The sequence below is a fragment of the Herpailurus yagouaroundi genome, unplaced genomic scaffold (assembly GCF_014898765.1).
Source record: "Herpailurus yagouaroundi ecotype Mexico unplaced genomic scaffold, PumYag 213, whole genome shotgun sequence".
NCBI classification, from domain to species: Eukaryota; Metazoa; Chordata; class Mammalia; order Carnivora; family Felidae; genus Herpailurus; species Herpailurus yagouaroundi.
Window position 1 is genome coordinate 15,751,622 of NW_024412444.1, and position 27,905 is coordinate 15,779,526.

General features: G+C 51.2%; 1 protein-coding gene across 7 annotated transcripts in view; it reads right to left on the reverse strand.

Moving 5' to 3' along the window:
* The window catches only part of DNAH1 (dynein axonemal heavy chain 1), a 76,932-nt gene that overhangs the window by 32,536 nt on the left and 16,491 nt on the right, over window positions 1-27,905 (reverse strand). For all 7 annotated transcript variants that reach the window (XM_040454886.1, XM_040454885.1, XM_040454884.1 and 4 more), the window contains 24 exons: window positions 17,775-17,932; window positions 16,800-17,011; window positions 15,885-16,183; window positions 14,351-14,501; window positions 13,370-13,563; window positions 13,049-13,274; window positions 12,438-12,557; window positions 12,057-12,139; window positions 10,776-10,917; window positions 10,138-10,293; window positions 9,556-9,754; window positions 9,223-9,476; window positions 8,504-8,716; window positions 6,839-7,003; window positions 6,007-6,128; window positions 5,801-5,906; window positions 5,148-5,327; window positions 4,360-4,500; window positions 3,567-3,730; window positions 3,264-3,377; window positions 2,318-2,506; window positions 1,919-2,024; window positions 1,094-1,207; window positions 528-677 (listed from right to left, as the gene is read on the reverse strand). In XM_040454886.1, coding sequence (XP_040310820.1) covers window positions 528-677; window positions 1,094-1,207; window positions 1,919-2,024; window positions 2,318-2,506; window positions 3,264-3,377; window positions 3,567-3,730; window positions 4,360-4,500; window positions 5,148-5,327; window positions 5,801-5,906; window positions 6,007-6,128; window positions 6,839-7,003; window positions 8,504-8,716; window positions 9,223-9,476; window positions 9,556-9,754; window positions 10,138-10,293; window positions 10,776-10,917; window positions 12,057-12,139; window positions 12,438-12,557; window positions 13,049-13,274; window positions 13,370-13,563; window positions 14,351-14,501; window positions 15,885-16,183; window positions 16,800-17,011; window positions 17,775-17,932 — 3,958 coding nt within the window. The remainder of the gene's footprint in view (window positions 1-527; window positions 678-1,093; window positions 1,208-1,918; window positions 2,025-2,317; window positions 2,507-3,263; window positions 3,378-3,566; window positions 3,731-4,359; window positions 4,501-5,147; window positions 5,328-5,800; window positions 5,907-6,006; window positions 6,129-6,838; window positions 7,004-8,503; window positions 8,717-9,222; window positions 9,477-9,555; window positions 9,755-10,137; window positions 10,294-10,775; window positions 10,918-12,056; window positions 12,140-12,437; window positions 12,558-13,048; window positions 13,275-13,369; window positions 13,564-14,350; window positions 14,502-15,884; window positions 16,184-16,799; window positions 17,012-17,774; window positions 17,933-27,905) is intronic.

Consider the following 27,905-nt stretch of genomic DNA (forward strand, 5'->3'; position numbering starts at 1 on the left):
GGCACCCCTGGCCAAAGGCCGCACGGCTTCCCCCTGGCCACAGTGACTGGTGTTCATGCATGAGCAGGTCACCCAGAAGGGGCTCATTAGGATGACACCAGGGACTTTTTCTACAACTCTTAAGAAAGAGAAACTAAGCGGGCAGCATGTAAGCCCAGAGCTTGGCTCATCTCTGCCACTGCAAAGGGGAGCCTGCCTGAGAAAGGAGCCAAACAGGAAAGCTTACCCACCAGTGCTGGTGTCCGCACTGGTGTCCGCTGCAGCTGTCCCAGAAGCTGGGCTCAGCATGCCGAATGGATGGCCCACGGTGCGGGGCTTGGGGGGAAGCGGGGCTCCCGTAAGACCCAGTGTACTTGTTCCTCAGCCTTGGGTTGTGTGGCCCTTGGTTTCCTAATGTTTGGCCCTCCCTTGCATCTGAACTAGCCCTCAGCTGAGAAGTGGGGATGTAATTCTCATCCTATGGGGCTCACCAGGAGCAGATGGCAGCTCTCACACCCTGGAACCTGGTCGGGGCAGGGCCTCCTCACCTGGGAGCTGAGCTGCTCGGAAGACAGCTTGAAGGTGGTTGTGATCTTCTTGGCCAGCACACTGGCCTCGTTGAAGCCAAAGGAGTAGAGGGAGATCTCCGCGATCATGGCATAATCCGGGACCATCATGGCCACAGGCCGGAAGAGCGCCTGGGGCACGGAGTGCACACGTGAACGGAGAAGCAGGCCTCCCCTCCCAGACCACAACTCACTCTCTGGACTGCCTGGTTCTCAGAAGGCAGCCTCACTACCCTCCTGCCTCACCGATGCTTGGATTCCCCTCTGCATCTTGCCTGCCATAGCTGAGGTGTATCCTCCCCTGTGACTGGACCACTCTACTCATTAGAAATCGGTCCTTCGTATTGACTTGAACCTGACCCCTGACTTCTCCCAAACCTGAGGACGAGCCCGGGGTCTCCTCTCCATGGCTGGGGGGTGGGTCTCAGGACACTGGGCAGGAGGGTTGCCACGGGGGTCATCATCCCTGATGGCACCTCTGAGGCCACAGCTGCAGGGCTTTCCAGTACCCTGAGAAGTCACTAGGTCTGCCCTATGCCCAAACTCACCTTCAGGTTATCAGGAAGCTCAGTGCGACCAGCATATCCTGGGTTCATGGTGATAAACACAGCACAGGATGGAACGAGTGGGATCTCAACACCTTCAAACATGAAGCGTTCCACCTACGTGGGGGGAGGGGAGGGGTTGACTCACCTGCCTCCTCTCTGGATGGGCCCCTTGTTCCCTGTGGATGCCCTGTCCCAGCTATAGCTGCTCAGCCCAGGAGAGAGGATTGGCTCCTCAGGATCTGACCTAAGACCTCTGGTCCCGGTAGCTACCAGCGGCCTCCCAGGTCCCGGCTCCCTGAGGTCTTCACATATCTCCTGCTACCCACACCCTACCCCCAGTTCCTGACACTGGTTCTCCTAGACTTGGGCAAGCTCAGCTCTGACTAGGACCCAGCACCCTACTGGGGTGGGGTTGGGCACCTGCCAGCCTCCCAGTTCTTGTCTCCAGGAGGAGAACTCTGGCCACTCTGAATGAGGCTAGAGAAGGGACAAATGGCTGGGGCTTTCCATAAGGGTCAGGATGTCCATAAGGGACCCCTTCCTCCACCACAGCCGGCCTGAAAGTTACACCTGGAGTGGGGCGAGGGCGTGGGCTCTCTGACTGGCTACAAAAGCCCCTCAGGGACAGTTCCACAAGGGGGAGTGGGACTGCCCAGTCCCCTGTGAGATGAGACAGGCTGGGCTCAGGGCAGGCCTAAGTGCCTGGCTTTTGATGCCGCCGGTATGAGGAGCCACGTGGCAGCGTGGGCATGCTGGGGATAGTTGAAGTGATGCGGTGGTAACTTGAGGGAGGCATGGGGTGGTGGTGGAACCCCGGATGCTCACACGCTGTTGCTGAGCCTTCTGGATGGTGGTGATCTGCTGGGCTACCACAGATAGCACTTCAATATCAATGCGATTGAACTCATCAAAGCAGGCCCAGGCCCCAGCACTGAATGAGGTAAGAACAATGGGGGGATATGAGCTCAGAGCTCACTTGACATCTCCAAAGCCCCCTGTGACTCTGCTGAGAGGAAGCTTACAATGATCATCTCTGCCAGCTTGGACATATTCCCAACACCCACCACCTCAGCCCAGTGCCCATTAGGGACGGAGTCTTTGACTGCTATTATTCCATCCTGTCCCCTCCTCCGCCCTGTGATGCTCCTGGGAGTCTCAGGCAGTGTCCCTGGGAGAGGTCAGCCTTCCTGCCCTGTCCTGGACCAACCTCATGCCCAGCCTCACCTGGCCAGGCCCTTGAAGAACTTGCCCATGGCCATGAAGTCAAGCTGGTCAGAGCAGTTGAACACCACTGTCTGGATGGCCAAGGCCTTGCCCAGGTCTTTAGTGGTCTCAGTTTTCCCTGTGCCAGCTGGGCCAGCTGGGGCACCCCCAAACTTGAGGTGCAGGGCCCCGGTCAGAGTCAGGTAGCACCTGCAGGAGTGAGAGGAGGTAGGCATGGGCCATGCTCCTTCCTCAGGATTCCCAGAGACATAGGGAGAGAGAGCCTTCCTGTGCTGGGCCTCGTGGATAGTGGCTCTTGCTTCTCCCTCCTGTCAGGGCCCCACGTGTGCCCAGCCTTGGCTGCTGGGGTCAGGACTGGGGCCCTCGGCCACCTGCCCAGTGCTTCCCCCACTTGGCCCCATGACCCTGCAGAGCTTTGCTCAGGGACCTGCTGGGATGGCTGACCTCTGACCACACTTCACTTTCCTTCTTCAAAACCCAACTTGAAAATTCAACTGCTGCTAAGTACAAGTGGCCAGAGGAAATGACTGATCATTTTAGAAGAGAATTGTTCACTGTACAAAAGGAACAGGATCTTGTTTCTCTCAAGATCAATTTTTCTGGTACGTTGAAAGAAGGCTTTCACTGATGAAATTAGTAAAGCTCATCCGTTAGATGTTTACTGAGTGCCACATGTGTGGCTAAAAGCTTTAGACCTTGGCTGGCGAAATTCTCATAACCACCCTGAGGAAGCTGCAGAGGAAACTGGGGCATGTAGGGTTGAGTCACCTGTTCAAGGTCCCTCAGCCTATGATGGGCAGAACTGGTTTTGAACCTGAAACCCCTGCTCCTAACCTTCCGCTGTTTTGATGACTGATAGTACCTTGTGGTCCCCAAACTCTTAGGCCAGCCAGAGCTGGAGGGAGGCTCCCAGGGTAGAAGGGTACATGGGGAGGGGGATGCTCACCTATCAGTCAGGGGCGTGATCACAAGCCTCCCGCTGTTGCCTAGGTACTCATAGCCATAGATGAACTCGGCATTCACAGCCCGGATGTACAGGTTGTTATTCATCCAGTAGTACCTGGCATTTCAGGGAGATGGGTTCCCGGGTCATGGGGACCATGGGCCACTGGGTATGTGGCCAAGGCAAGGTGGGGAATGAGGGCATCAAGGCCCCCTGCCCAGCTTGTGCCAGGGCCTAATGTAGACTGCCTCTCCACCCTGCCCTGGCCCTGGATACGGCCGGGCCCAGGGGCCCCTGCATCCTCACCTCAGCTGTGAGATCCACTCAAAGTCATTCACACTGACTATATTCTCCTGGATCAGCTTGCTCACCACATCCTTGGCGTGGACCTCAATGACAATTAGTGCTGATAGCACAGCTCGTTGCATGCGGGACAGCTTCCCCCGCACCAGGGCCACCAGGTCACTGAGCTGCAGGAGCGTGGGGACACTGTCAGATATTGGCATGATCACACTGCAGGTAGGTTTCCCCTCCCTTGCACAGATGGTGGGCTTCTGCCAGGAATAGTCTCTATTCTGGGGGCCTCTTATGGTCTAGGATGGGAAGGGGCACAGAACTAGGCAGGGAGAGGGCAGGCAGGACATTGGCCACCTGGGAAGTCTGGCAGGAGAGCAGATAAAAGCAGAGGCACATGCATGGCATCTGCCTCCCTGCAGCATACAGTGTCATGTGAGCCTCTGAGGGCCAGCTGGTGGAGCCTGGCAAGGGGCTTGAGGAAGGGGTGTGGTGAGGAGCCGGTGTACAGACTAAGGAGAGCCCTCGGCACAGTGCAAGAAGGCCCCAGGTGTGTGACTCTCTCACTGACCATCAGGAGAGGGGCACTTGCTTGGGCTCAGAACTCTCCTCAGACCTCCAGTCTCTCCCACCAGTGGCTGGTTCTGAGACACTCATCTCTGGAGGTGTCTGGCCTATTGCTCTTTAGATCTCACTCCAGACCCCTTACAGGATCAATATAGGAAAATGTCCTCGAGGGACTGGGTTCTCCCAGGGTAAGGGGTGCACGGTGGGGGGGGGTGGGGAGCAGATAGTGATCTCCCACCTGCTGAGCAAGCCGGGGGAACAGCTTGTTACTGAGATTACCGGCCTCCAGGGCCTCTGCCACCTCCATGGTCCAGTAGGTCTGGGATCCAGCGATGGTCACCTGGCCAGGCCAGTTTAGAACCCATTGGGTCCTGGGCATCTAGAAAGATAACATAGGCAGGGCTGACCCAGGCGGCTGTCAGCCCCAACACTGCATCCTCTTGTTCGCTTCAACTTCATCTGTGCTTCTAGGCCCACGTAGTTAATTCTGCCTCAGAAGCAGAGAAGCCATTAAGCTCTAGGCCTCCTGGCAGAGTCATTTGGGCAGAGTCATCATTTCCTCAGCAGAGGAGACCTTGCAGTTGAGGGGTGGGAGCCTAGGTTCAGGGAACACACAGTCCTGGGTTCAGATCCTGACTGTCACTGTCAAATCACATGCCTTTGGGCAGAGAACGGCTCTGAACTGACTCTATACGATAAGGCTTAACACCTAGGCGAGCTGCCGACCATGGACTGAGGGAGATAATATGGGGGAGGGCCCCAGCCAGGCCAGGCTCACAGTGAGTGCCTGAAACACAACCACAGTGGTTGGTTATTATCAGGGGCATGTCTCATTTTGGGAGCGTTTTCAGACTCCTCCTCCAGTAGCCTCAAGGACTGCCTGCCCCCAGAGAGCCCCTGGCTCCTGCTCCTGCGAGCAGCAGTGGTCAAGGCAGAGTTTGAGGATGAGGCCGGCCGGCAGGCAGGCAGCCCCGTGACGGAGCAGGGGGGCACAGAGGCTGTGGCGGCATGGGAGGCACGGCTCACTGTGGGGTAGGCCTTGATGGCCCTCTCGATGATGTCCCGCACGCTGGCCTTCATGCTGCGCTCCACCTCCCGCAGCCAGTCCTCCACGTTGCTGGATGGGTAGATGGAGAAGGACAGCTTTACCTCTTCACCCTCTGCTGAGTACATGTGTGTGATCTCCAGGTCCTCCTGGAACAGCAGCTGTGGGCAGGGGCGGGGCAAGAGAGGCCTTACCCACTGTGTGCCGGGTGGGCTGGCCCTGCCCCCTCCACCCACTCCCTCAACTGCATGTGTGCGGGATGGGCCTGCCTTGTCCCCAGCTGCGGCCCAGCCCACTTGGGGAAGGAGGCGGAGCCTGTGCTGTGTGTCCCCCTTTCGCACAGGCTTGTGTGACCTCCCTTGGAGACACAGATGAGATGAGGTGATTCAGGAGCCTCGGCTTCCTGGGTCTCTTGGCCCAGCCAGCACCTCAGTGTACTAGAGGGACAGAACTCCCCTGAGCTGGGGGTTCTACAGCTGCCCTTCCTCCCACAGGCCCCAGCTGTCTCCAAAGGCCAGGAATCGCATTCGTCACCTCATTTCCTGCTAAAAGGATTTGGGGCCAGAGAAGAGCTGTCCTCCTTGGGAAGGTGCCCCAGAACTCCAAGGCCTGAGCCCCAGGCCCCGTTACCCACCCGGGCGATGTTCTCAAAACACTTGCGCAGATGGGGCTGCACGGCTGTGGGGTCCTTCGTCTGGGACAAAATCTCAAGTAATTCATCATCTGACAGGAAGTAGAATCTGCCAGGGGAACAGGGTGAGGGAGCGGGTTAGGCAGCCTCTGTGCCCCAGCCTCGTGGGCAGATACTACCTGAGTGGACACGGGCCAGGTGGTGCCCACCTGGGGAAGGCGCCCCGCTTGGTCTCCGAGTACTCGCTGAGGCCCTTCTGCACCATATCCAGCAGCTTGTTGCAGTCCCGCAGACTGTCCAGCAGCCTCTGGTCAGAGCACACGTTGATCACCTGCATGGCCCGGGCCAGACAGAAAGTAGAAGCGAGCATGGTCAGAGGGCACCTGGGTGGCTCAGTAGGTTAAGCGTTCTACTTCGGCTCAGGTCATGGTCTCGTGGTTTGTGAGTTAGAGCCCCATGTCCGGCGCTGTGCTGACAGCTCAGAGCCTGGAGCCTGCTTTGGATTCTGTGTCTCCTCTCTGCCCTCCCTGGCTCACACTCTGTCTCTATCTCTCAAAAATGAATAAATGTTTAAAAATTAAAAAAAAAAAAAGTTAGCATGGTCAAACTGGGACACAGCAAGGTGGGCTCAGAGGGCATGCATACTGGCCAGAGACCACCAATAGGAACTGGAAAGGAAAGAGGGCAGGAAAATGGCCCTGAGCCAGGGCCCACATTCATCACCCCTGTCAATCCACAGAAAAAAAGTCTATAGTCAAAAACATTAGGGTTAAACAAAGCCAAGGAGTTTGATTTGTTGCAGGACTTGTCAGAGACTTTAAAATGCTAATGTAGACTGCAAATCTGCAAGAAGAAAACCAACTGTTGTGTTTCTGAGGAGTATGTCTTGAGACTGGGGAGTCCAATCAGGGAGACACAGGACTTAGGACTTGTCCTTCAGTCTTACTTGTTCAGGGAGAGAAGAGACCAGGAGGCTCCCAACAATGTGACCAGGGCTCTCAGTGGTCCCAGCTGCCCCCTCCTATCCCCATGTGAGCTCGCCTCCTGGTTCTCGTAGGCATTCTTCATGATCTTCCTCCAGATCCGCTCCATTGTCTGGTAGCGCTTGCTCTCCACAGGCAACTGCCGATTGATGTCCTCAGAGTTGAAGATGGGCTCCAAGTAGAGCCAGGACCGTTGACAATTCAGCCACTCCTCCAGCACCTCCTGGAGAGGGCATGGACTGTCAGGGCCTGGGGTCTCAGTTGGGTCCTGTCCTCCATGACCTAGAGATTTCACCCCACCAGAGTGTTCAGCAGACCACTGGACACCAGAGAGCCAGCATCCACAGGTGAATCTCTAGATGACACTGCCAGTCACGGGACCTCAGGGAACAAAGGTTGCACAGAGGCCCTCCCCTCCAGATAAAGTCAAAGTGCCCCACAGGACACCCAAGCCTCCAACAGGGGGGCTTTCTCTCTTCCCTACGAGAGAAACACACTCACACCAGTAAACCCTGAAGTAACAGAGGGAAGAGTCCAACACATGGAATGTCAGACCAGTCTCCTTTCCCAGAAGGACTTTTGGATTTATGACCCCAGGATTCTCTGAGGTGTCTTGAGACCTGAGCATGAGATCCATAAAATACTCTCTGAAACATGAGTCCAAGAGTAAGACAACTTCAAAACAAGCCACTTTCTACTTCTACCTCCAAATCCTTCTTTAAGGACTTATCTCTTTTCCTATCAGTGCAAATTCCTCCATTCATTCATTCATTCCTTTCCTCAAGAGATGTGTGTGTGTCAGCCATTCTGTGCTGGGCCTGTGCCACACCCATGTGAGAAACAGAGGGAGACAGGATATGGTCCCTGCACTAGAGGTGTCCACGGTCCATGAAACAGCTAGTTCTGCCTCTGAATCACCAAGGGCCCAGCAAGTGTGATGGGCTCTGTAAGAGCTACCAGGGGCCATATAACAGGTGGTTGTGGGGGAGTCAGTGAGGGCTGCCGGATGCTGAGCCTTGGAGGGGACGGCAGGAAGGGATGAAACTTCAGGTGGAGGGGACAGTGTGACCCAGGGAGACCCAGGGACAATGCCGACGAACTTAGGCATCTCTGAGTGATCCAAGGAGCACACGGATAAGACCTCCTCACTTGGCTCCTGGCCTTCACTGGAGGTTTCTGAACAGCTCCCAGGAAGGCCCCAGGGAAGGGACTGTAAGAATCATACCAGTAGGCCTAGCCCCAGGACAGTCCTCCAAGGCTCTGCAGACAGCTCTTGCCTTGGCCTTGAGAGCCCCGGAGAGGGGCAGTCCCCAGTGCCCCCTCCCTCTGAGCCAGCTCCAAATGAAATGGAAATGGGAGGCTCAGGGCAGAGAAGAGAGGGCACTGAGGAGCCTCAGGGCCTTGTGGCATCCAGCCCAGAAATTTTTGAGACTGAAGGTGCTAGCCCCAAGACCAGATGCCTCCCGAGCCTCTCCCCAGCCATAGTAGCAGACCAAACACTAGCCCTACCCTCACATCCTGAATTGCCTTCTCTGGCAGCCGAACCTCAGAGATGGACAGCCTCATACTAGCTGTTCTTCTCTGAATGAGAGAAGCCTGTCAGAGCTCTAGGAGCAGGGCAAACCTGGGCAAGGCACTCTGCCGCTTCGAGTCCCACCCAGACACCATAAAGGGCTGCCTCTGTGAGGGCTGGGAGGGGTGAGTGAGGACAGGGAGAGCCCACCTGGGTCAGCTTCAACTTGTTCTCCCAGGAGTTGATGCGCTGCTCGAAGGGCTTCTTGTAGGGTGAGAAGGACATGCTCTGGGTCATGACAATGTGGTCATCAAGCAGCTGTGAGGCCTCGTCTGGGATCTTGAGGATGTAGGTCTCTGTCTCCTTGTAGGGCAGCACATTGAACAGGATGGTCGACCACTCCTTCTCCATCTTGTCCAGTGCCTGGGGTGGGAGGCGAGTCAAAGCTGGGTCCCAGGAAGGAGCTGGCCCACATGCCGCATGACCAGCACTGGGCAGGGAAGAGCAGGCTCTGTCCAGCTTTGATCGTGGCCCTCTGGTAAATATTCTCTGCTTGTCTGGTTAACAAATCCCCCGTGGGCCCTAGTCCGAATTTAAGGCCAGCTGGTATGCACACACGTGCTGCATGTATTGGGAGGAAACTAAGAAGTTATGGTCCCAGTTCTAGCCCTTACTGGCTATGTCACCCTGGACAGGTGCTGAACCTTTCTGAGCCTTAATTTACCCATCTGTTATCAGCTCTTTCCTGGGCCAAGAAGTATTCGAGAGGAGTAAATGAGTAATAACAACACACCAAGCACTTTATGTACATGATTGCTCACCAAATAGAATGCACCTCAACCCCTGAGCCTAGTGAATGACCCCAGGGATGGGGCCCAGTACTGTCAAACTCCTGTGCCTTCAGGCAGGGCCTGCTGGTGGCCACCCACCTGCTCAATGGCGTATTCCTTGCCAGCCACCTCTGCCACCTTGCTGATGCTCTCGATGTGGTCCTGCAGGTTCATCTCGAGGCAGCGGGCGAAGGTCAGGTTGGCCTTGGGCCTGACATTAATGTTGATCTCATTGGACAGCACCTCCCAGTGCCGGTTTCGCATGCCAGGGTTGCGTAGCCCCTGGATCAGTGGGATGTATGGCTTGAACTCCTCGATGCGGGCCCTGATGTCTAAGGCCACTTCCTGGCAGGCTGCCAGGCAGAACAGGCAGGTGTGACAAACAGCCAGCACAGGCAGGGAAAGAGGGGACAGGCCGGCTTGGCTGCCTACCTGGGATGTCCTTGAACTGCTTCACACACTTGTGCATGGTCTTAAAGGACTCAATGACATTCTTCTCCAGCTGCTCAGAGTCGATGGCTGACAGGGGGTCATTCATCCAGCTCTCAGACCAGCGCAGCCAGTCAGAGGCTGTGGTCCAGAGATCCAGGAAGGGCTGGAACTCCTTCACCATCCTGGAGAGCTTGTCGTACTACAGGGGCAGACAAACCAAGGCTGTCTTGGGGTGCTTCCCGGTCTCTGTCCAAACTTGGGCCAGGTCCCCTCCCCCTCCTTACTCCTAGCTGCTGTCCCTGATCCTGTCCCCATGAGCCCTGGCCTGGCCTCTCTTCTTCCTGATGCGCACAGGTTCTGGGCTCTGAGTGGCTCAGCAAAACCTCCTGCCTGGTTCCAACTGTCCCCTTGCCCTGAGGGCCAGGGCTGAGCTATTCCCTCTCTGCAACCTGCTCAGCCCCACCCCCCAAATGTCAGGGCCCTGCCACCCAGGGCCCAGCTGGGTTCAGATATGGCCACAGACGCTGTGGGCTCTTCCTTGAGCCCTGGGGGCTGCTGGCTGGAGTGCCACAGGAGTCCTACATTGGTGATGGGCAAGCCGAAGATGCGCTCGCGGTTGTTGTACAGCATCGCTAGCTGCTGGCAATCCTTCAGCTGCTTTTTGACCCGCCGCACCTCGTTGGCAATCTCGTGTGCTCGTGCAATCTCCACATGTGTGGTGAAGCCAGCTACCACCAGCTGTGGGCCAAGGAGCTGGGGTCAGAGGCCTCTGGGGCCCCAACCATGTGCATGCGTCCCCCCCAGCACACACACACAGAGGTCCGAAGTTCCTAGGCGTCAACACTTCCCAGTTCTGGGGGCACTTTCTTCTCCTGGAGTGAACAGCTTCCTGGCCCATCACAGGCAGGCTAACCGCCCCAGGGTAACACAGCAAGGTCAGAGGGAGACCCAGAACCCTGAACACTGTGCCCATTGCCGCCCGGGGCTCAGAGGACACAACAGAAGAGCTGGGGCTCTTTGCAACCTTGAATTTTCTGGACCTTGCTGCCTAAGCACCCATCCAGCCTTTCAGTTCATTCTTTCAGCCGTTCTTTCATCCACCCACCAGTTCATCCACCAAACATTGCCATAGCCCCTCCTGCATACATAAAGCCAGGCCTGGGCCCGGAGCACATGTGCGGTGGGGAGGGAGTCCTAGAAGACCCCTCAGCTGGCCCCACCTGCAGCCCTTCCAGCTTCTCCTGGAAGTTGTTCTGATCCATGATCTGGATTTTGCGGAACTTCTCCTCATCTTCTATATGCTGCTGCTGCACCACCTCTATCTGCCCAAGGATCTTAGAAGGCCAGTTGCTGGCAGCCCATCTGGATGGTGCAGGGATGGAGATGGGGGGAAGGTCACAGCTGAAATCATAGGGTGATCAGGCCAGACAGGGACACCCAGGGTTAAGGGGAGAATGGAGGAATCCAGGCGGCCGCTGGAGCCAGCCAGGGCCAGGCAGCCAGGAAGTAGAAGTGAGCTGGAGGCAGCCATTGCCACCATCAGGGTTGGGGGCAGGCCTGCCTGGCAGGGGAGGCAGTCCCTGCCCTGTGACTGTGGTCTGGAAGCTATGCTCAGCATCCAGGGAGATGCAGGTCCAAGGTGCCCAGTGCAGTGATGGGGCAAGAGGGAGAATGGGGCTGGAAATGAGAGAGGCGATGCTGAGTTTCCTTCTTACATTCTAGGGTCTGGAGGGGCCTTACCTCCCATGAGACAAAGCAACAGTCTTTAGTCTCTATTTCCTTGGTGACCAACCAGGGCCACCAGGCTAACTTCCTTCATATCAGACCAATTCCCTTTGCCTGGCTGATGTGGGGGCCCTGTAGGATTCGAGGATTCTGCCTAAATCTGGCCTAGCAATGCTGACCTTGCGGGAAGCCCACCCTGGGCACCAGGATGCCCTGGAGGGTTGATGCTTGGGGCTCTTGGCAGTGCCAACCTTTCCCAGAGACAGTGCCAACCTTTCCCAGGCCCTGACATTCTGAAGGCACCCCCAGTCTGTGAGGCAGGGCAGACAAGGGGTTTCTGGGAGCAAAACTCCAACCTAAAGCCATCTCCCACAAGGCTCTTGAGTTGGGTGGAGACAAGCACTCCTCTCCAGGGACTGACCACCGGTCTGACTTTGCCTTCACTCAGTGCTCCCAAGGATCCCAAAGGGTCCCTACCACAAACAAGGGGATCCTAGGCCCATGTGAACATGTGTGTGTCAGGCTGACAATGGTATAGAGAATGGAGACAGGGTGAGGGGGCAGCAGGGTCCCTAGGCCAAGAGGCTCAAATGATTTCCTTCTGCCCCGTTGGCCACCTGGCCCTGGCCCTGGCCCATGTGGAGCCATGGTCTCTGACAACTTGGCAGGCATTTCTGGTATAACCACACAGCCTGTGGCCTCAGGGATATTTGAGAGCCATGCGTCTCGGCACCTCTTTCCCTACCCTCTGGGATGGGAGCCAAGCTCCCACTCACTTGTCATTGAAGTCTTCTGTGCTGAGGTTGTAAAGGAATTCATCCATGACCTGGTAGTCGCCCATGACCTTCACAATCCGCTCCTGCATGGACAGGTGGTAATGAGAACTGCGTGTGTGGGACCCCAAAGTGGTCAAGTGCTAAAGAAAGGCTGCTCTCTTCCAGAGAGGCGAGGCCTGGAGTTGGGGAGCCCCAACCCAGCCCCCAACCCATACCTTCTGTCTGGCCTCCCAGACAGCATGGCTCTGAATGTCCACCATGCATCCAGCCTCATAACCCTCCAAACCTCCATCTTCTGGGTCTACCTCACCTCTGGCCTCCCGGCTCCTGATCTCCGAGCCCCCAGACACCAGCCTCTGGTCCCTCCTACACCTGCCTCACCTCTAGCCCCACCAGCTTCTCAGGGATGCCCTTCATCCACTCGCGAAGCTCAGCTAGCTCCTCGATGCTGTTGGGCTTCTCATAGATCTTGCGGCTGATGCTGCGAAACTCCTCACAGACCTGGCGGTGAGAGGAGTGGCTAGGGAGGCCATGCACCCTCCCTGGCCATTCCTGGGGCCTGCTCCTCCTTCCTGGACCCCCGTGTCTCCCAACAGGTAACTGTCGCCACCCCGCCATACCCTGCAGCTGACTCGCTGGGGAGCCAAGGTCCCCCCCGCAGCCTCCTGTGTCCAGCGAACACATGCATGGGACTCCTGAGGCCTGCACTTGCATGCCCTCAGTTCCCTGAAATGGCCCGTCTTTGGGAGGGGTTCCCAGGTCTTTCCAGGTCTATGGAGAGAGCTAACAGTACTCATTCCCTGAGACCTTCCATATGGGATGCCTCCCCACAGACAGGGTCAAGGCAGGGTGACTTCCAGATCCTCCCATCAGCCTGGGCATCTGCAGACACCCTGGCCCTGCCTAGGGACGCCTTGTTCCTGGGAGCTCACCCTGTATGCAAGAGTGCATGTGCTGTTGCAGTCACCAGGGCCAGGTGGCTGGGCACTTACGTTGTCCACCTCCTTGTGCAGGTTCTTGGCCAGGATGTCCAACATGGAAGTGGCCAAGGCCTTGCACTTCTTGGACAGGCTCTGCTTGACATTGTCAACGTTGACGTAGAAGGGCCCAATGACGATACTGCTGGGCAGCGAGCTGTCCAGGATCTCTTTCTCCCGCAGATGGGTAAGCACCACTTCCCGTACCTCCTCGGCTGATGGGCACTGTGTCTGGTAGGCCCTGTGGACAGTGGGCACACACGAGGGGCAGAGGGTGGCAAGTGGGTGGCCCGGTGTCACACCGACACACAGACACCCTCAGATGCATGCACATACTTGAGGAAGGTGGTAATGTCATTGTTATTCAGCTCCAGATATTTTTGGTATTCCCTGGCATAGGCCTGCAGTGGGATCATGGCCTTGCGCACAGCATTGGCGATGACGGCCCGCAGCTCCTCCACCAGTGGCTCGTGGAGCCCCACGGACTCCAGCAGGGGGTCGCCGCTGATAAAGATGTCCTCCATCACCAGCTGTGGAGCCAAAGGCAGGGGGTGAGCCATGGGGCAGGCAGGTGGGCAGAGGGATTGGAGATGAGACCCGAAGCCAGAATGGGCAGCAGTGCAGCCAATCACAGACAGCGTGGTGGGGGTCAGGGAAAGGGTTTGCTGTGGTGTCTCTGAGAGTGGGCTGTGGACTAATATAGGGCTGGAAGCCTCATGAGCCCGATCAAAGGGTAGCGTCTTCCTCTACCTGGGCCTGACTCGGTCCAGTGCCCAGGAAAGGAGCAGACAGGGCCACCAGGTCACCAATGGCTTTGGCTAACCAGCAGGGGAGACAACAGGGGGCTGAAGTTCCAGAAGCTCTTGGGCCCGGAGCAGTGGGATGTACATAGGTGTGGTGATGAGTAGGGACTTCTGACAAGGGGTCCTGCCTGTGGAGGTCAGTCTGCACCCACATCTTAGCTGAAGAGAGAGGCCAGGAGCTGGGTGGGATAAAGAGGGTGGAATCTGGGCGAGAATGGCTGTGACAGGGGTGGGTGAGTGAGCCCGGTTTGAACAGTAGGTTTGACACTTAGGCGCTTTGTGCCCTTATGCTAGACCTCTCCAAGTCTCACAATAAAATGGAGATGCTAATGGTTCTCAGGGCAGCTTGTAGTGAGGAGTAAGTGAGCCATTCAAGAATTAAAGGGCTGAGCACACTGCCGGCCAGGTGGGAGGCCCGTACGAAAGCTGAACCACTGTAATACGGTTAGCCTGCAGCTCAGTAGCCGCTAGCAGCCAGGGCAGCAGGGGCCCTGGCCTCGAGCTACAGCTGTACCTTCTCCAGCTGGGGCACCGTGTGCGTGGCCAGGATGCCCTTGTCGAAGAGGTTGAGCAGAGATGTCTCGAACTGCTCCAGTGACGTGCTATAGTGCACCCCTGAGCTATCCAGCACCAGGTCCACAATGAATAGGGGATTCTTCCGGGGCCTGTGGCACAATGATTGGGCTGACGGTGGGCAGGGGCCTGAGGAGGTCTGCAAGCAGCAGACCCAGCCCTCTGCCCTTCCTGCCAGCATGATGGCTCTCAAGCTTCTCCATGCATGAGAAGTGCCTCCTCCCTCCTCCCAGAAACCTGTTACCAGAAAAACACTGGTAACTTAGTTACCAAAGCCTATTCCGTTTCTGCCACTTGCCCAGAGGTCCGCTGGCACCAGGGAGATGGAGGGCCCCCCATGCGGTCCTGAGGTCATCAGGGCAGGTCGGCCAGACTATGGGCCCTTGTGGCCCCTGTGCTCTCCCTGGGAGGCCACCATCTTTAACTTCAGATGCCCACCACACACCAGCAACCCTCAAGCCTAGATCCCAGCCAGGCTTCCCTGCTGCACTCTAGACCACCCTCCTGAACCTTTAATGGGCATCTCAAACATTCTGTGTCCCCTGACTCCTGCCAGCTCCCCTCAGGGCTCAGTGCTAGCTGCGGACCCCAGGAGTCAGCTCATCTCCTCCCCTCCCCTCCTCCCACTGCACATCCTCCTGCAGCCCGGCCTGTAGCACTGCCACCCATGCATGGCCCCAAATCTGCTGCCCTGAGATCCCAGCCCCCTCTGTCGTCTCCCTCGTCTAGACAATGGTAGGAGACTTGGTCTCATTTGTCTTCTGCCTCACTTGTCCCCACAAATCCAGAGCATCGTTTAATCAGATTATAACTCCCCTCTGGTGGCCGCTAACCACACTTAGAATAAATCTAGCCCCGGACCATGACCCCAGGAGGCTCTGTGATCTGGCCTGCCACTGCAACTTCTCCCACACCATCCTGACCGGCCCTCCCTGCTCCAGCCATAGCTCTAGCCTTTCCTTCCTCGACCGCCCCGAGTTCTTCCTCCCCCTCCGAGCCTCTGGTCCCTCTACCGGCGCCCCTCCTTAGCATCTCTGCAGCCAGTTTCCTCACAGTCTCAGGTCTTCATTCAGATGACCCTGAACCCCTGGCAAATTCCCCTGCCCCACCCAGGGTCTGTCACACCCCCTGCCAAGATCGGCCATGACCAGCTACTGATTCATTTGTTTGCAGTCTGTCCCCCGTGAGAGTAGGAGTCATACGTCTCTTATTCCCCTAGAACCCCACCTGGTTCATGGCAAGTACTCAAAGAGTAACTGCCGACTGAGAAAATGAAGGTCACCAGAGACATGCAAGCTGGAGCTGGTGGGACATTCCCTGGCCACCAGGGCAGGGGCCAGGCTCTCCTTGCCGTCTGAGACCTGGCAGTGCTGGGCACCTTCATCTTGGCTGCCCTCCTCCCCCGACCCTGCACCAGCCTAGCCCCTGGGGCCTAGCAAGGAGTGGCGGTGGGGTCACCAGGCACCTCCCCCAACCTGTAGGGGCTGTTGATGAAGTCCTCGCCCCAGACCATGTCGTCAGCGCAGTCGAGCACGCTGCAGCAAGCGTCGCTGATGAACTGCGAGAAGCTGGCCAGTGAGTCCTGCACCAGGAAACGCAGCGTGTCCTGCAGCATGTACTTGATCAGCTCCATCATCTTGCGCAACTTCGACATGAGGTACACCTCCCAGTTGGTTTCGTAGAGGTTATACCAGCCCTTGCTCATGTCACGCAAGCTGCTACGCATGGCCACCTTGAGTGTGCTGATCCAGCTGTCCTTTAGGAACATCTGCACCTGGAGTGGCCATGGGTGCCATCAGGTGGCCGCCCCAGGAACGTGCTGCCCACAGCTACGTGCACCACTGTGCTGGGGCGGTCCCAGGACCCAGATGACCACAGAAGGATTTCCCCCCACTCCTACCAACCACCACCCTCCTGTGACCCTGGGGACCAGGGATGCTCTGGCGGAAGGGGAAAGGGGACAGCAGAAACAGGACTTTTCCTCCAGCTAAGAAAGAGACAGAGACTGAGACACAGGAAATGAGCAGAGAAAGAGAGACACAGAATGAAACAGAGAAGGGGAGCTTTTCTCTGGACCATCTGGTGATGATCCCCCACAAGCCTGTACCCTTCTTCCCTCACACCCCAATTCTTAGGGGGTATGTGGGGTTCCTGCTCTCCTTTCCAACACAAGGGGTCTGCTTCAGAGGCCACCAGGGTTGGCTGGAAAGTGACTACCTTGGGCTTCCTTTCTTCTCTGGGATGAGCCATCTTCCTGGGAGCACCACCCCCATCCTCCCACAAGGTCTAGGTTTTAAAGAGAACAAGAGCCCACAGCCTCACCACTAGCCAGTCAGCTCCAAGGCTCTGGCCTGTGTGCAGCCCTCTATATGCCCTTGATGACCACGCACCTGAGAGAAGGTCTGTGACTGAATCTGCTCAAACTCTTCCAGGCGGCTGTACTTGGAGAGGTTTGAGTGGAACAGGGACATGGCAGTCACCTTGTTGCACTCAGCCCGCACCTTGCTGAGGGCCGTGATAACCTCCGGCCGTGTAAGCAGGGACACAAAGGTAAAATCCTCTTTCTGCTCCCAGAAGGGGTACTTGGGAACACTCACCAGCCCTGCAGGGATGGCGGTAGAGGGCCAGTGTCAGATTGGCCTGGGACAACATCAGGGGTGTTGATGGAGAGATGCAACTCCCGTCTCCTCCCAAAGAGACACCCACGTCCCCAGAACCCCTCTTTTCCCAAGACCTTCCAGAGTGGCCCTACAGCTTCGCAATGAGCTGCCCACTCTGGGCGAGTAAATGAATCCTCTCCAGGCCCCTCTGGGTCACTGACCCCTTTGAAGTGCAGGAGAGTCACAGACCATCTCCCCCTTCACTCCCACCCACGCTGCAACATAACCCAGCACCAAGCGAAGGAGATGTGGGCACCAGGACCCTTGAAGTGCCCACCGCCCATGCACTGCCCCAGCTTCCTGGGCATTTCACAGGAATGAAATTCACGGGCATCAGGGAACTCAAAGAAAGGAAGACTTGGGGAAACTAGTGTCCTACTCTGAGACTCAGTCTGCCACCAGTCAAATGGGGCTGTAGCAATGCCACCTGCTCCTGCTACTGGAGGAAGGGCGGGCGGCATGTTCCTCAGTCAGACCATCAGAGCCCTTTCATCCATTTCTCAACAGTTGCTGTCCTAGTACACATTTACCTGGCTCCTTCAGCCCTGCTCACACTACTGGTTTTTAAAGGAGTCTTCATTGACCCCCACCCCGACCCTAGCCCTCCAGGCAGCTGGAGAAGAAGCACAGTGGGTGCTGTGAAGGGAGGGCAGGAGGGCTGTGGCCAGGGGGGTGGCCATGGGGTCTTTGTCCAATGCTCCTCACCTTGCCTGGGCACCTTCTCCTCCTCCTTCTTAGGCAGGGTCACGTAGGAGAACATGTCAGGCTTGGAGGAGACAATCTGGTCAAAGTTGATTTTGTTCATGCTGCGCTCATAGTCCAGGTTCACTTCTCTGGAGAGATTGCTGAGGTGCTCCAGAACGCTGCCAATGGAGAGAGGGGACAGGGACGTCAGGGGGCTCCATATACCCTGTCACCCCCACGCTGTGGACTGGCTGGGGCCCACTCTCCTCTAGCGTTAACCTGTGGGCATGAGTTTGGGGCTTCCCTTCCGGATTCATGAGCACACCTCCCACCTGGCCCCCGGCCACTAACCTCCATCACCCTTGTCCCCTCCCTCTTTCATGCCACCCCCTCTTCCCCATCACATCAGTTCAAGTCTGCCTGTTTTGCTTCTCACTTCTCCATGTCATCCCGACAAGGCACCCTCCCTGCCTGGCCCCCTCACTTTCACCCCTGCCCATTCCAATCCACTCCCCACAAAACTCAAGTATAAGCACCTCCTTCTCTTGCTAAAAATCCATCCTGGGTCCCTGGGTCCCTGGGTCCCTGGGTCCCTACATCCTAGGATAAAGCCAAACCTCTTCCTGAGCTCCAAGAGGAGCTCCAGCCCCTCCTTGTTCTCCTCTCTGGTCACCCCACCCCAGCCACAGGCAGCGCTGAGCTCTCACCTCATAGCCTTTGCATACACTGTTTCCTCTGGTGGCCACACCCTGGTTGACCCACTCCTGCTTCTGCCTGACCAGCCCAGGCTCCCCCCTTAGGGTTTCTATCTAAGACGAGCCTTGCCCCCTCTGGATGAGGGCAGCCTCATTTGTGCCCCCAACGTGCCTCCCCAGTCCTAATGCTCCTGACCCCCTAAGGGCATTTCTTTCATTCATTCACTGTTGTTCCCTCAGTCAGCATCCTGTTCTCCCCTTACTTTTTCCAGGACTCAACTCAAATGTTACCACCGCAGCGAGGCCTTCTCTGACCATCTAATGTAAAGGAGCCCCTCCATGATATCTCTGTTCCCTTGTCTTTCCTGGTCTCCACAGTACCTATAAAAACCCTGAATCACCTCATTTTCTTATTGTGTGTCTTCCTGGCAAGACTGAGAGCCCAGGAGGGCAGGCCTTTCATGGGGTGCGTTCACTGCTGCGCCCCTGTGCCTGACACAAGAGAGACACTTGCCACACACATGGCTGCCTGCCTGACAACCACTTCCTGACTGTTGCTCTAGAACTCTCTCCTCTCTCACTTGACTTCAAGGAAGATGACAAGTCTGGGTTAGCTCTGGGTTATCTCACCTGTCTAAGCTGGTCATGGTGGAGCTCAACCTGCTAATTGGCTTAGGAGTGGGAATGTGACTCAGTTATAATCAACCACTGACGCCGAGCTGTAAAATCAAGCCCCCTTGTCCCATCTTCCTCAAGACAAATTCTGGGGTATTGTTCATGCTCCAGAGTTCCCTGTGAGATCAGAGGCAGTACTTCTCCTAAAATCACATCTCTGCCCAGCTGCTTCCTCCATTACATCCTGTGGCCTTCACTCCCTTAGAGATGTCTCCTGAGAGGACTTCATCAAGAAATCAATTGTATAAGAATCCCTCAAACCGGCTCTGCTTCAAGGGAATCCAATCTATGGCAGGACTCAGTGGACTCTGGACTTTGTGCTTCTGAAACTGCTGCTGCCATCCCGCCTGGGGATGAAGCCAGCACACCCTGGAGACAGCCCCGGCACACTAAGCTGGCACATCCTGCACCCAGTTCCTAGTTACAGGCAAAACAGTGGATTCTCCTAGTGTCTAGGCCAATCTGAGCCCAGCATATTTGTTATGAAAGCCAAACACACTGCCAATGATACAAACTCAAGAAATGGAATTCTGGACCACCAAGGTAATGGTGGCTACGTCAATTCCAATTCCCCATCATGCTCTAAAAAAAAAAAAAAAAAAAAAAAAGGAAAGAAGGGGGAAAAAAGAAAAGGACAAATAACGCTCCCTAAGCCCTCACCTTTAGCATAAGCAGAATAAAGAAAATGCCCAAACTTCACATTATCTTTAGAATAATCATCTGTTCCCAGTGAGCTACTACTCACCCTACCACTGCCAGCCTGCCTGGAAAACTAAGGCTGTCTGAAAAAACCTGTGCAGAAGAGGGGAGCAGTGGGAGCCCTAAGCTTGGTCTAAGATCCTACCAGCAAGACAGAAAGTCCACCCCAACTGCAAGAACACTGACCGAGTTCTGGAGAATCAGAGCGCTTAGGACAAGGAAGGGGCCTCTGTGCTTGCATTCAAGGTAACATTTTTCTTTTAAAGTTTCTTTATTTATTTTGAGGCGGGGAGAGGGGCAGAGACAAGCAGTCTCTGCGCTGTCAGCGCACAACCCGAATGACAGCGCACAACCTGACATGGGGCTCGGTCCCACGAATCCTGAGGTCGTGACCTGAGCCAAAATCGAGAGTCAGACGCTTAACCAACTAAACCACCCAGGTGCCCCCAAGATAACATTCTTTGAAAGGCATCATGACATAAAGGGGAAGGTAAAAGACAAGAAGAGGAGTACTTTGGAGATTGAAGGGTGATAGAAAAGGAAGCAAAAGTAAAAAATTAGAGTCTTGCAAGATAAGAGAGAACAAACAACTCGGAGGACAAGCCCTCTCTCCAACACACACACACACACACACACACACACACACACACACCGACTTAAAAAAACAAACAAACTGGGGCATCTGGGTGACTCAGTCGGTTAAGCGTTTTAACTTTGGCTCAGGTCACCATCTCACAGTTCGTGGGTTCCAGCCCCACATCAGGCTCTGCACTGTGCAGAGCCTGCTTGAGATTCTCTCTCTCTCTCTCTCTCTCTCTCTCTCTCTCCCTCTCTCTCTCTGCCCCTCCTCCACTTGTTCTCTCTCTCTCTCTCTCTCTCTCTCTCTCTCTCTCTAAGTAAAATAAACTTAAAAAAAAATTTTAATAGTTTGCTATCCTAACAGAAGAGGGCGCCCTGGAACTAGGAATCTTGTAAATCACCCCAAATCCCTGAACTGAATAGGTGAAAGTAACCACATTTACATAAAGCTACTGAAAGAGAGAGCACCTTACCTGATGAAAATTCTCACCTATCCCTCAAAGAAAAAACAAAGACAGGGGCGCCTGGGTGGCGCAGTCGGTTAAGTGTCCGACTTCAGCCAGGTCACGATCTCACGGTCCGTGAGTTCGAGCCCCGCGTCAGGCTCTGGGCTGATGGCTCAGAGCCTGGAGCCTGTTTCCGATTCTGTGTCTCCCTCTCTCTCTGCCCCTCCCCCGTTCATGCTCTGTCTCTCTCTGTCCCAAAAATAAATAAACGTTGAAAAAAAAAAAAAAAGAAAAAAAAAAGACAAAGCAAAGGAAAACTAACATAACACTTCAAACTGAACCAAATATCTCCACACAAGTATGTGGGCATATGAAAAATACCTTGAATCTGAAACTCACAACTAAAACACAGAAATGGGCAAACAGCAAGAAGATGGAGGAAACAAAATTATCTCTGGAAGGAAGGCAAAATTATGAGGTGCCTACGGAAGAATAAAGTCAAAAAATTTAATAAAGTAAAAAAAAATAATAAAATACATTGAAGAAAGGAATATAACCAAGAAAATTAAAATAAGGCAAAAAAAAAAAAAAAGAACTAGAAGGGACAGAAAATGGTTAAATTAGAAATAGGTAAAAAAGCAAAGCAAGATAGATAGAGATATATAATGGAATCTGATAAAGAAAAACTGGATAAAGGAACACAGCTAATATTTAAAACTATAATCCAAGAGAAATTTCCAGAAATAAAGAATATCTCAATCTATGTATTTAAAAGGCCCATTTTGTACTAAGGAAAATTGACCCAGAATGATCAACTCTGAGATGTAAACTAGTAAAATGCTTAGACTTTAAAGATTGTTGAAAAAACAAACAAAAAACAAAAACAAACAAACAAACAAACAAAAAACACCAAGGCCTCCAAGCCAAAAAATCAAACAATTTTCAAGGGAAAGGGAGCGGGACTGGCACTGGGTCTCTCAAAATCAACATTCAAAGCAAGGCAACAAAAGAGCAGTATTTAAAAACAAAACCCAAAAACTGAAGCAATAAAAGTGTGAACCAAGAACTTTATTCCAATCAAGTTGTTTGTCAAGTTTTAAACATGCAAGAACTCTAGGAACACTATACCCTTGAACCCTTTATGAGGAATCTACTAGAAAAGTAGCTTCATCCAACCAAGAGACTGGTGAGGTTCAAGACATACTACCCCAAAATATGGTACCAAAATATGGTATCTTGGCATCTTGAATGTTTTAAGCTGGAGCAGTTTGAGAAACGGCCTTCCCTGGAAGCAGGTCATAAGACCCTCATGTAAGAAGTGCCCTCCTTATACCCAGAGCACAGGACATCCTTAGCTCCAAGATGGAGTGATGCCAAGTGGAATCCCAGTGAAGAGGCCTTGCTAAGTTTTCCTCAGTTTACTACGCTTAGCTCATATCTTTTTGTCTTGCCACTATCCCCACAACTTTCCACTTTTCATCAAACCTAGTGTAGGTTTAACCTCCTCAGGTCTTCATTTCTTTAAGAAGGCTCCCATGTTAAGGGAAACATGCAAATTTGCAAGCTCTTCTTTTGCTAACCTGTCTTGTATTACAGAGTCCCAGCCAAGAACCTAGAAGGATATAAAAGAGAGGATTGACCCCCCACCCCCCTTACCCTCCGCTACTGGATGATGAGAGAAATTTCAGAAGAAAAGGTTGATACACTTAATCCACTTAATTGTAGATTTAAGACTAAAACAGAGATAAGAGCTGCTGGCTGTCTCAGTCCATAGAGCAAGCTGTGAGCTTGAGCCCCACATTGGGAAAGAGCCTACAATCAATCGATCAATCAATCAATTTTATTTTTAAAAATAAAAACAAAACAAAGATAAGTATGAGAGTGGAAGAATATCATATTAAATAATAAGGAGAAAAAAGCAACTAAAAATGGGAGGAGAAAGGAATGAGGAAAGTAGATTAAAGTCAAGATTGTTACAAAGGAACATGAAGGGAGTCGAAGGATACCATTGAAACCTGACAAAACAGATATTAACTAGTTAAATAAGAAAGCAGGGGATTCGAGGCACTATAAAAGGTTTAATACAGGGGCGCCTGGGTGGCGCAGTCGGTTAAGCGTCCGACTTCAGCCAGGTCACGATCTCGCGGTCCGTGAGTTCGAGCCCCGCGTCAGGCTCTGGGCTGATGGCTCAGAGCCTGGAGCCTGTTTCCGATTCTGTGTCTCCCTCTCTCTCTGCCCCTCCCCCGTTCATGCTCTGTCTCTCTCTGTCCCAAAAATAAATAAACGTTGAAAAAAAAATTAAAAAAAAATAAAAGGTTTAATACAAAAGAAACCACTAAAATAAGACACAAATATTCCCAAATACCAAAAGAAATTTAAAAGTTGAAAGAACAAAGAAAAGACATCATGCAAAGAAGGAAATACAGAACTGAGATCAAACATACCAGCTCTATAAATAAATGTGAACGTGCCTAACTCACTTTTTACAAGAAAAAGATTTTTAATCTCACTCACAAAGTAAGATCTGACTATATGCTAATAACAAGAGACCTATGTAAAACAACTAACTCAGAAAGGCTAAAAACAGAGAGCTGGGAAAAAATGTATCAGAAAAATGGAAATAACAAAAAAATCAGGTTACAATTCTGATATCAAACAAAGTAAAATTCTGATCAAAAAGCATTTTACCTGATCAAGGACACTTTTTTTTTAAGTTTATTTATTTATTTTGAGAGAGAGGAGAGCACGTGTGCAAGCAGGAGAGGGGCAGGGAGAGAATCTCAAGCAGGCTCTGCACTGCCAGCATGGAGCCTGATGACACGGAGCTAGAACTCACAAACTGTGAGATCATGACTTGAGCCAAAACCAAGAATCAGATGCTCAACTGACTGAGCCACCCAGGCACAGTCCTCAAGGACATTTTTTAATGCTAAGAGACACAATTAATAATGATAGTGTAACACACTACTCTCTGTGGGCAAAAATAAGTAAAGATACAGAAGACATAAATAACATAATAAGATAGATTTTCTGGCATATATGTATATATAAAAACTCTTATACTCTAACTAGAGGGATACACCTCTTCTCACATGCAAATGGAATGTTCAGCAAAAAACTGACTATATATTAGGTCACAGAGAAAACACCAGCAAGTTCTGTAGAGTAGAAATATTATAAATAACACTCCCTGATCTCAATGCAATTAAAGTAAAAATTATTAACAAATTTTAACAAGTCCTTTCCACATGGAAAATTGTGAAACCTGTTAAACAATTTTAAACAATTCTTTTTTTTTAATGTTTATTTATTTTTGAGAGAGAGACAGAGAGGAAGAGGGAGTGGGGCAGGGGCAGGGGCAGAGAGGGACAGAGGATCTGAAGTGGACTCTGTGCTGACAGCAGAGAGCCAGGCTTGAACCCACAAACTGCAAGATCATGACCCGAGCCAAAGTCAGATGCCTAACTGACTGAGCCACCCAGGTGCCCCTAGACAATTCTGTAATGAAATGGGAAATACAAACTAAATTTTTGGAATTAAAAAAATGAAATACTACATATCAGAATCTGTGGACTATTTTTTAAGCATTTATCAGAAGAAAGTCCATTAGACACATTTATAAACACATTTGTAAGCAAGAATGTAAATAAGTGAATTAAATGTCTAGTGCATGTGCACACACACACACATTATAAACATAACAAAATACAAAATACAAGCCAAAGCAAGGGACAAGAAAGGAAATAATAAAAGTAGAAATTAATGAGGTACATGTAGAAAACAGTCAAGTTAATAAATCAAATTCCTATTTTTAAAAAATTAACACACCAAACAAATCACTAAGTAACTCAATAAAGCAAAGAAAGGGAGAGAGCATAACTCTACACAATCAGAAGTGACAGCATGTTAACTAACTAGAATTTAAATAAAATTTGAAAAGAAAAAAAAAGGAGGTGATAAGGGGAAGTCAACATTGAAACAAAAAAATTGTTAAATCATAAGAGACCACTTTGCAAAATTCTATGCAAATGCATTTTAAAACCTAGAAAACATGGATAATTTTTTTAGAGAAAGAAAGTATGCCAAAACTGACCCCCAAATTGGGAATATAAGCTTAAATAGACCAATTCCTACTAGAGAACTATCCCACCAAAAACATTATGTCCAAATGATTGCAGGAGGGAATAACCAGATAGCCTCAATACACCAAAAATTGCTCCAGAGTATGGAAAATGAAGGAAAACATCAATATTCTTCTTATGAAGCAAGCCCCAAATCCCCTGCTTTCTAATTTAACTTGTTAATATCCGTTTTGTCAAGTTTTAATGGTATCCTTCAACTCCCTTCATGTTCCTTTATAACAATCTTGACTTCAATCTACTTTCCTCATTCCTTTATCCTCCCATTTTTAGTTGCTTCAAACCTGATAGAGACAGTATGAAAAAAATTTGAGGCCAACATCTCTTCCATCAATGCAAAAGTTCTAGAAAGCATGCTAACCAATAGAACCCAACAATACCATATTTTTAAAAAATGATACGCCATGGCCAGATGGGATTTATTAAAGGAATACAAGATTGTTTCAATATTAGGAAATCAATTAATATAATATACAATGTTAATAGATCTAAGGAGAAAAACTATATGATTATCTCCATAAGTACTTTATTATTATTATTATATTATTATTATTATTATTATTATTATTATTATTACATATATATTTTTTTTTTGAGAGAGAGAGAGAGAGACAGAGCATGAACAGGGGAAGGGAAGAGAGAGACACAGAATCTGAAGCAGGCTCCAGGCTCCAAGCTGTTAGCACAGAGTCCAATGCAGGGCTTGAACCCATGAACAATGAGATTATGACCTGAGCCGAAGTCAGACACTTAACCAACTGAGCCACCCAGGCATCCCTCTCCATAGGTACTTTTAAAGGCTGTGATAAACACTTAAGAAAATAGAAGTTTCAATGGATACATTAAATAAAGTCCCAAAGCTAGCATTTTTTTTTCTTTTTTTTTAATGTTTATTTTTGAGAGAGAGAGAGAGGGAATGAGAGCAGGGCAGGGACAGAGACAGAGAGAGACCAAGATAGAGAGAGACAGAGGATCCAAAGCAGGCTCTGCACTGAGAACAGAAAGCCCAGTGCAAGTCTTGAACTCACAAACTGAGAGGTCATGACCTGAGCCAAAGTCAGAGGCTTAACCGACTGAGCCACCCAGGCACCCCTAAAGTTAGAATTTTCTTAAGGGGGAAACTTACTAGAGGTACCTCCACTAATATTAGGAACAGGTAGGGATGCCTACCATCTCCGCTACTATTCAATATTGTACTGGAAGTATTAGAAAATGCAATTAAACAAGAGAAAGTGATTAGAGGAATAAGAACTGGAGAAGAAAAAGTAAAACTCTGTTTACAGGTAATGTATACTTAGAAAGTCCTGGAGAGGGGTGCCTGGGACGCTCAGCCAGTTAAGTGCCCAGCTCTTGATTTCAGTTCAGGTCATGATCTCACAGTTTTGTGAGTTCAGGCCCTGAGTTCAAGCCCCATGTTGGGCTCTTCACTGACAGTGCGGAACTTGCTTGGGATTCTCTGTCTCCCTCTCTCTCTGCCCCTCCTCTGCTCGTGCTCTCTCTATCTAAATAAGCAAACTTAAAAAAAAAGAAAAATATAAGAAAACCCTGGAGAATCAATAATAAAACACATTCAAACAATTCAGTAAGGATTGTTTGTAACAGGATATAAAATTAGCCTACAAAAATCAGTAGGAGCAATAGTAGAGAAAATCCCATTTATAATAGCAACAAAGAAGACAAAATAATAAGAAATATGCAAAACCTATATGAGAAAAATGTAAAGCATTCCTGAAAGACACAAAAGTAGTCTTTTTCTTTTTCTTTTTTTTTTTTTTTTGAGAGAGAGCGCACGCATGAGTGTGGGAGAGGGGTAGAGGGAGAGAGAGAATCTTAAACAGTCTCCACACTCAGCGTAGAGCCCGACACAGGGCTTGATCCCACAATGCTGATATCATGACCTGAGCTGAAATCAAGAGTCGGACACTCAACCAACTGAGCCACCCAGGTGCTCCCAAAAGTAGTCTTGAACAAATGAATGAACATTCTTTGTTCTTGGATAGGACAGTTCAAGAATATAATGAAACCCCATCAAAAATACTAAGTGTTTCTAAACTGGACCTAGAGGATTTGATACAAGGCTCATGGGAAAATAAGCATGCAAATTCTGATCAAAATCCCAACAACATTTTTTGCAAAAATAGAAAAATCCATCCTAAAATTCATATGGAATCTCAAGGGACCCAAATAGCCAAACGATCTTAAAAAAGAACAAAGTGGGAAGACTCACACTTCCTGATTTCAAAACTTACTGTAAAGCTGCAGTAATCAAAACAGTATACTGCTGGCATAAAGACATATAGACCAAAGGAATAGAATAAATAGTTCTGAAATAACTTCTGGAATATATATGGGTCAAATGATTTTTTACAGGGGTGACAAGACCATTTAATGGGGGAAAGAACAGTCTTTTCCACACATTGTGCTGAGAAAACTGGATATCCACATGCAAAAGAAGAAAGTTGGACTCTTACATAATACCATATACAAAAATTAACTCAAAATGGATCAAAACTCTAATGTAAGAGCTAAAACTATAAAACTCTTAGAACACATCGGGAAAAGCTTCATGATACTGGACTTGACAATGATCTCCTGGCTATGACAAAGGGAACAAAAGAAAAAAAGACGAATCAGAATTCATCAAAATGAAAAGCCTTGTGTCCTGGTAACATAAAGGACACGATAGACAGAATAAAAAGGCAAACCATGAAATGGGAGAAAGTATCACATATCTGATAAGGGATTGGTATCCAGAATATATAGACAACTCATAACACTCAACAACAAAAACCAAACAACTAGATTCAGATATGGGCAAAGATTGTTAATAGACATTTCTCCAAAGAAGGATCTACAAATGGCCAATAAACACATGAAAAGATGCCAACATCACTAATTGTTAGAGAAATGCAAATTAAA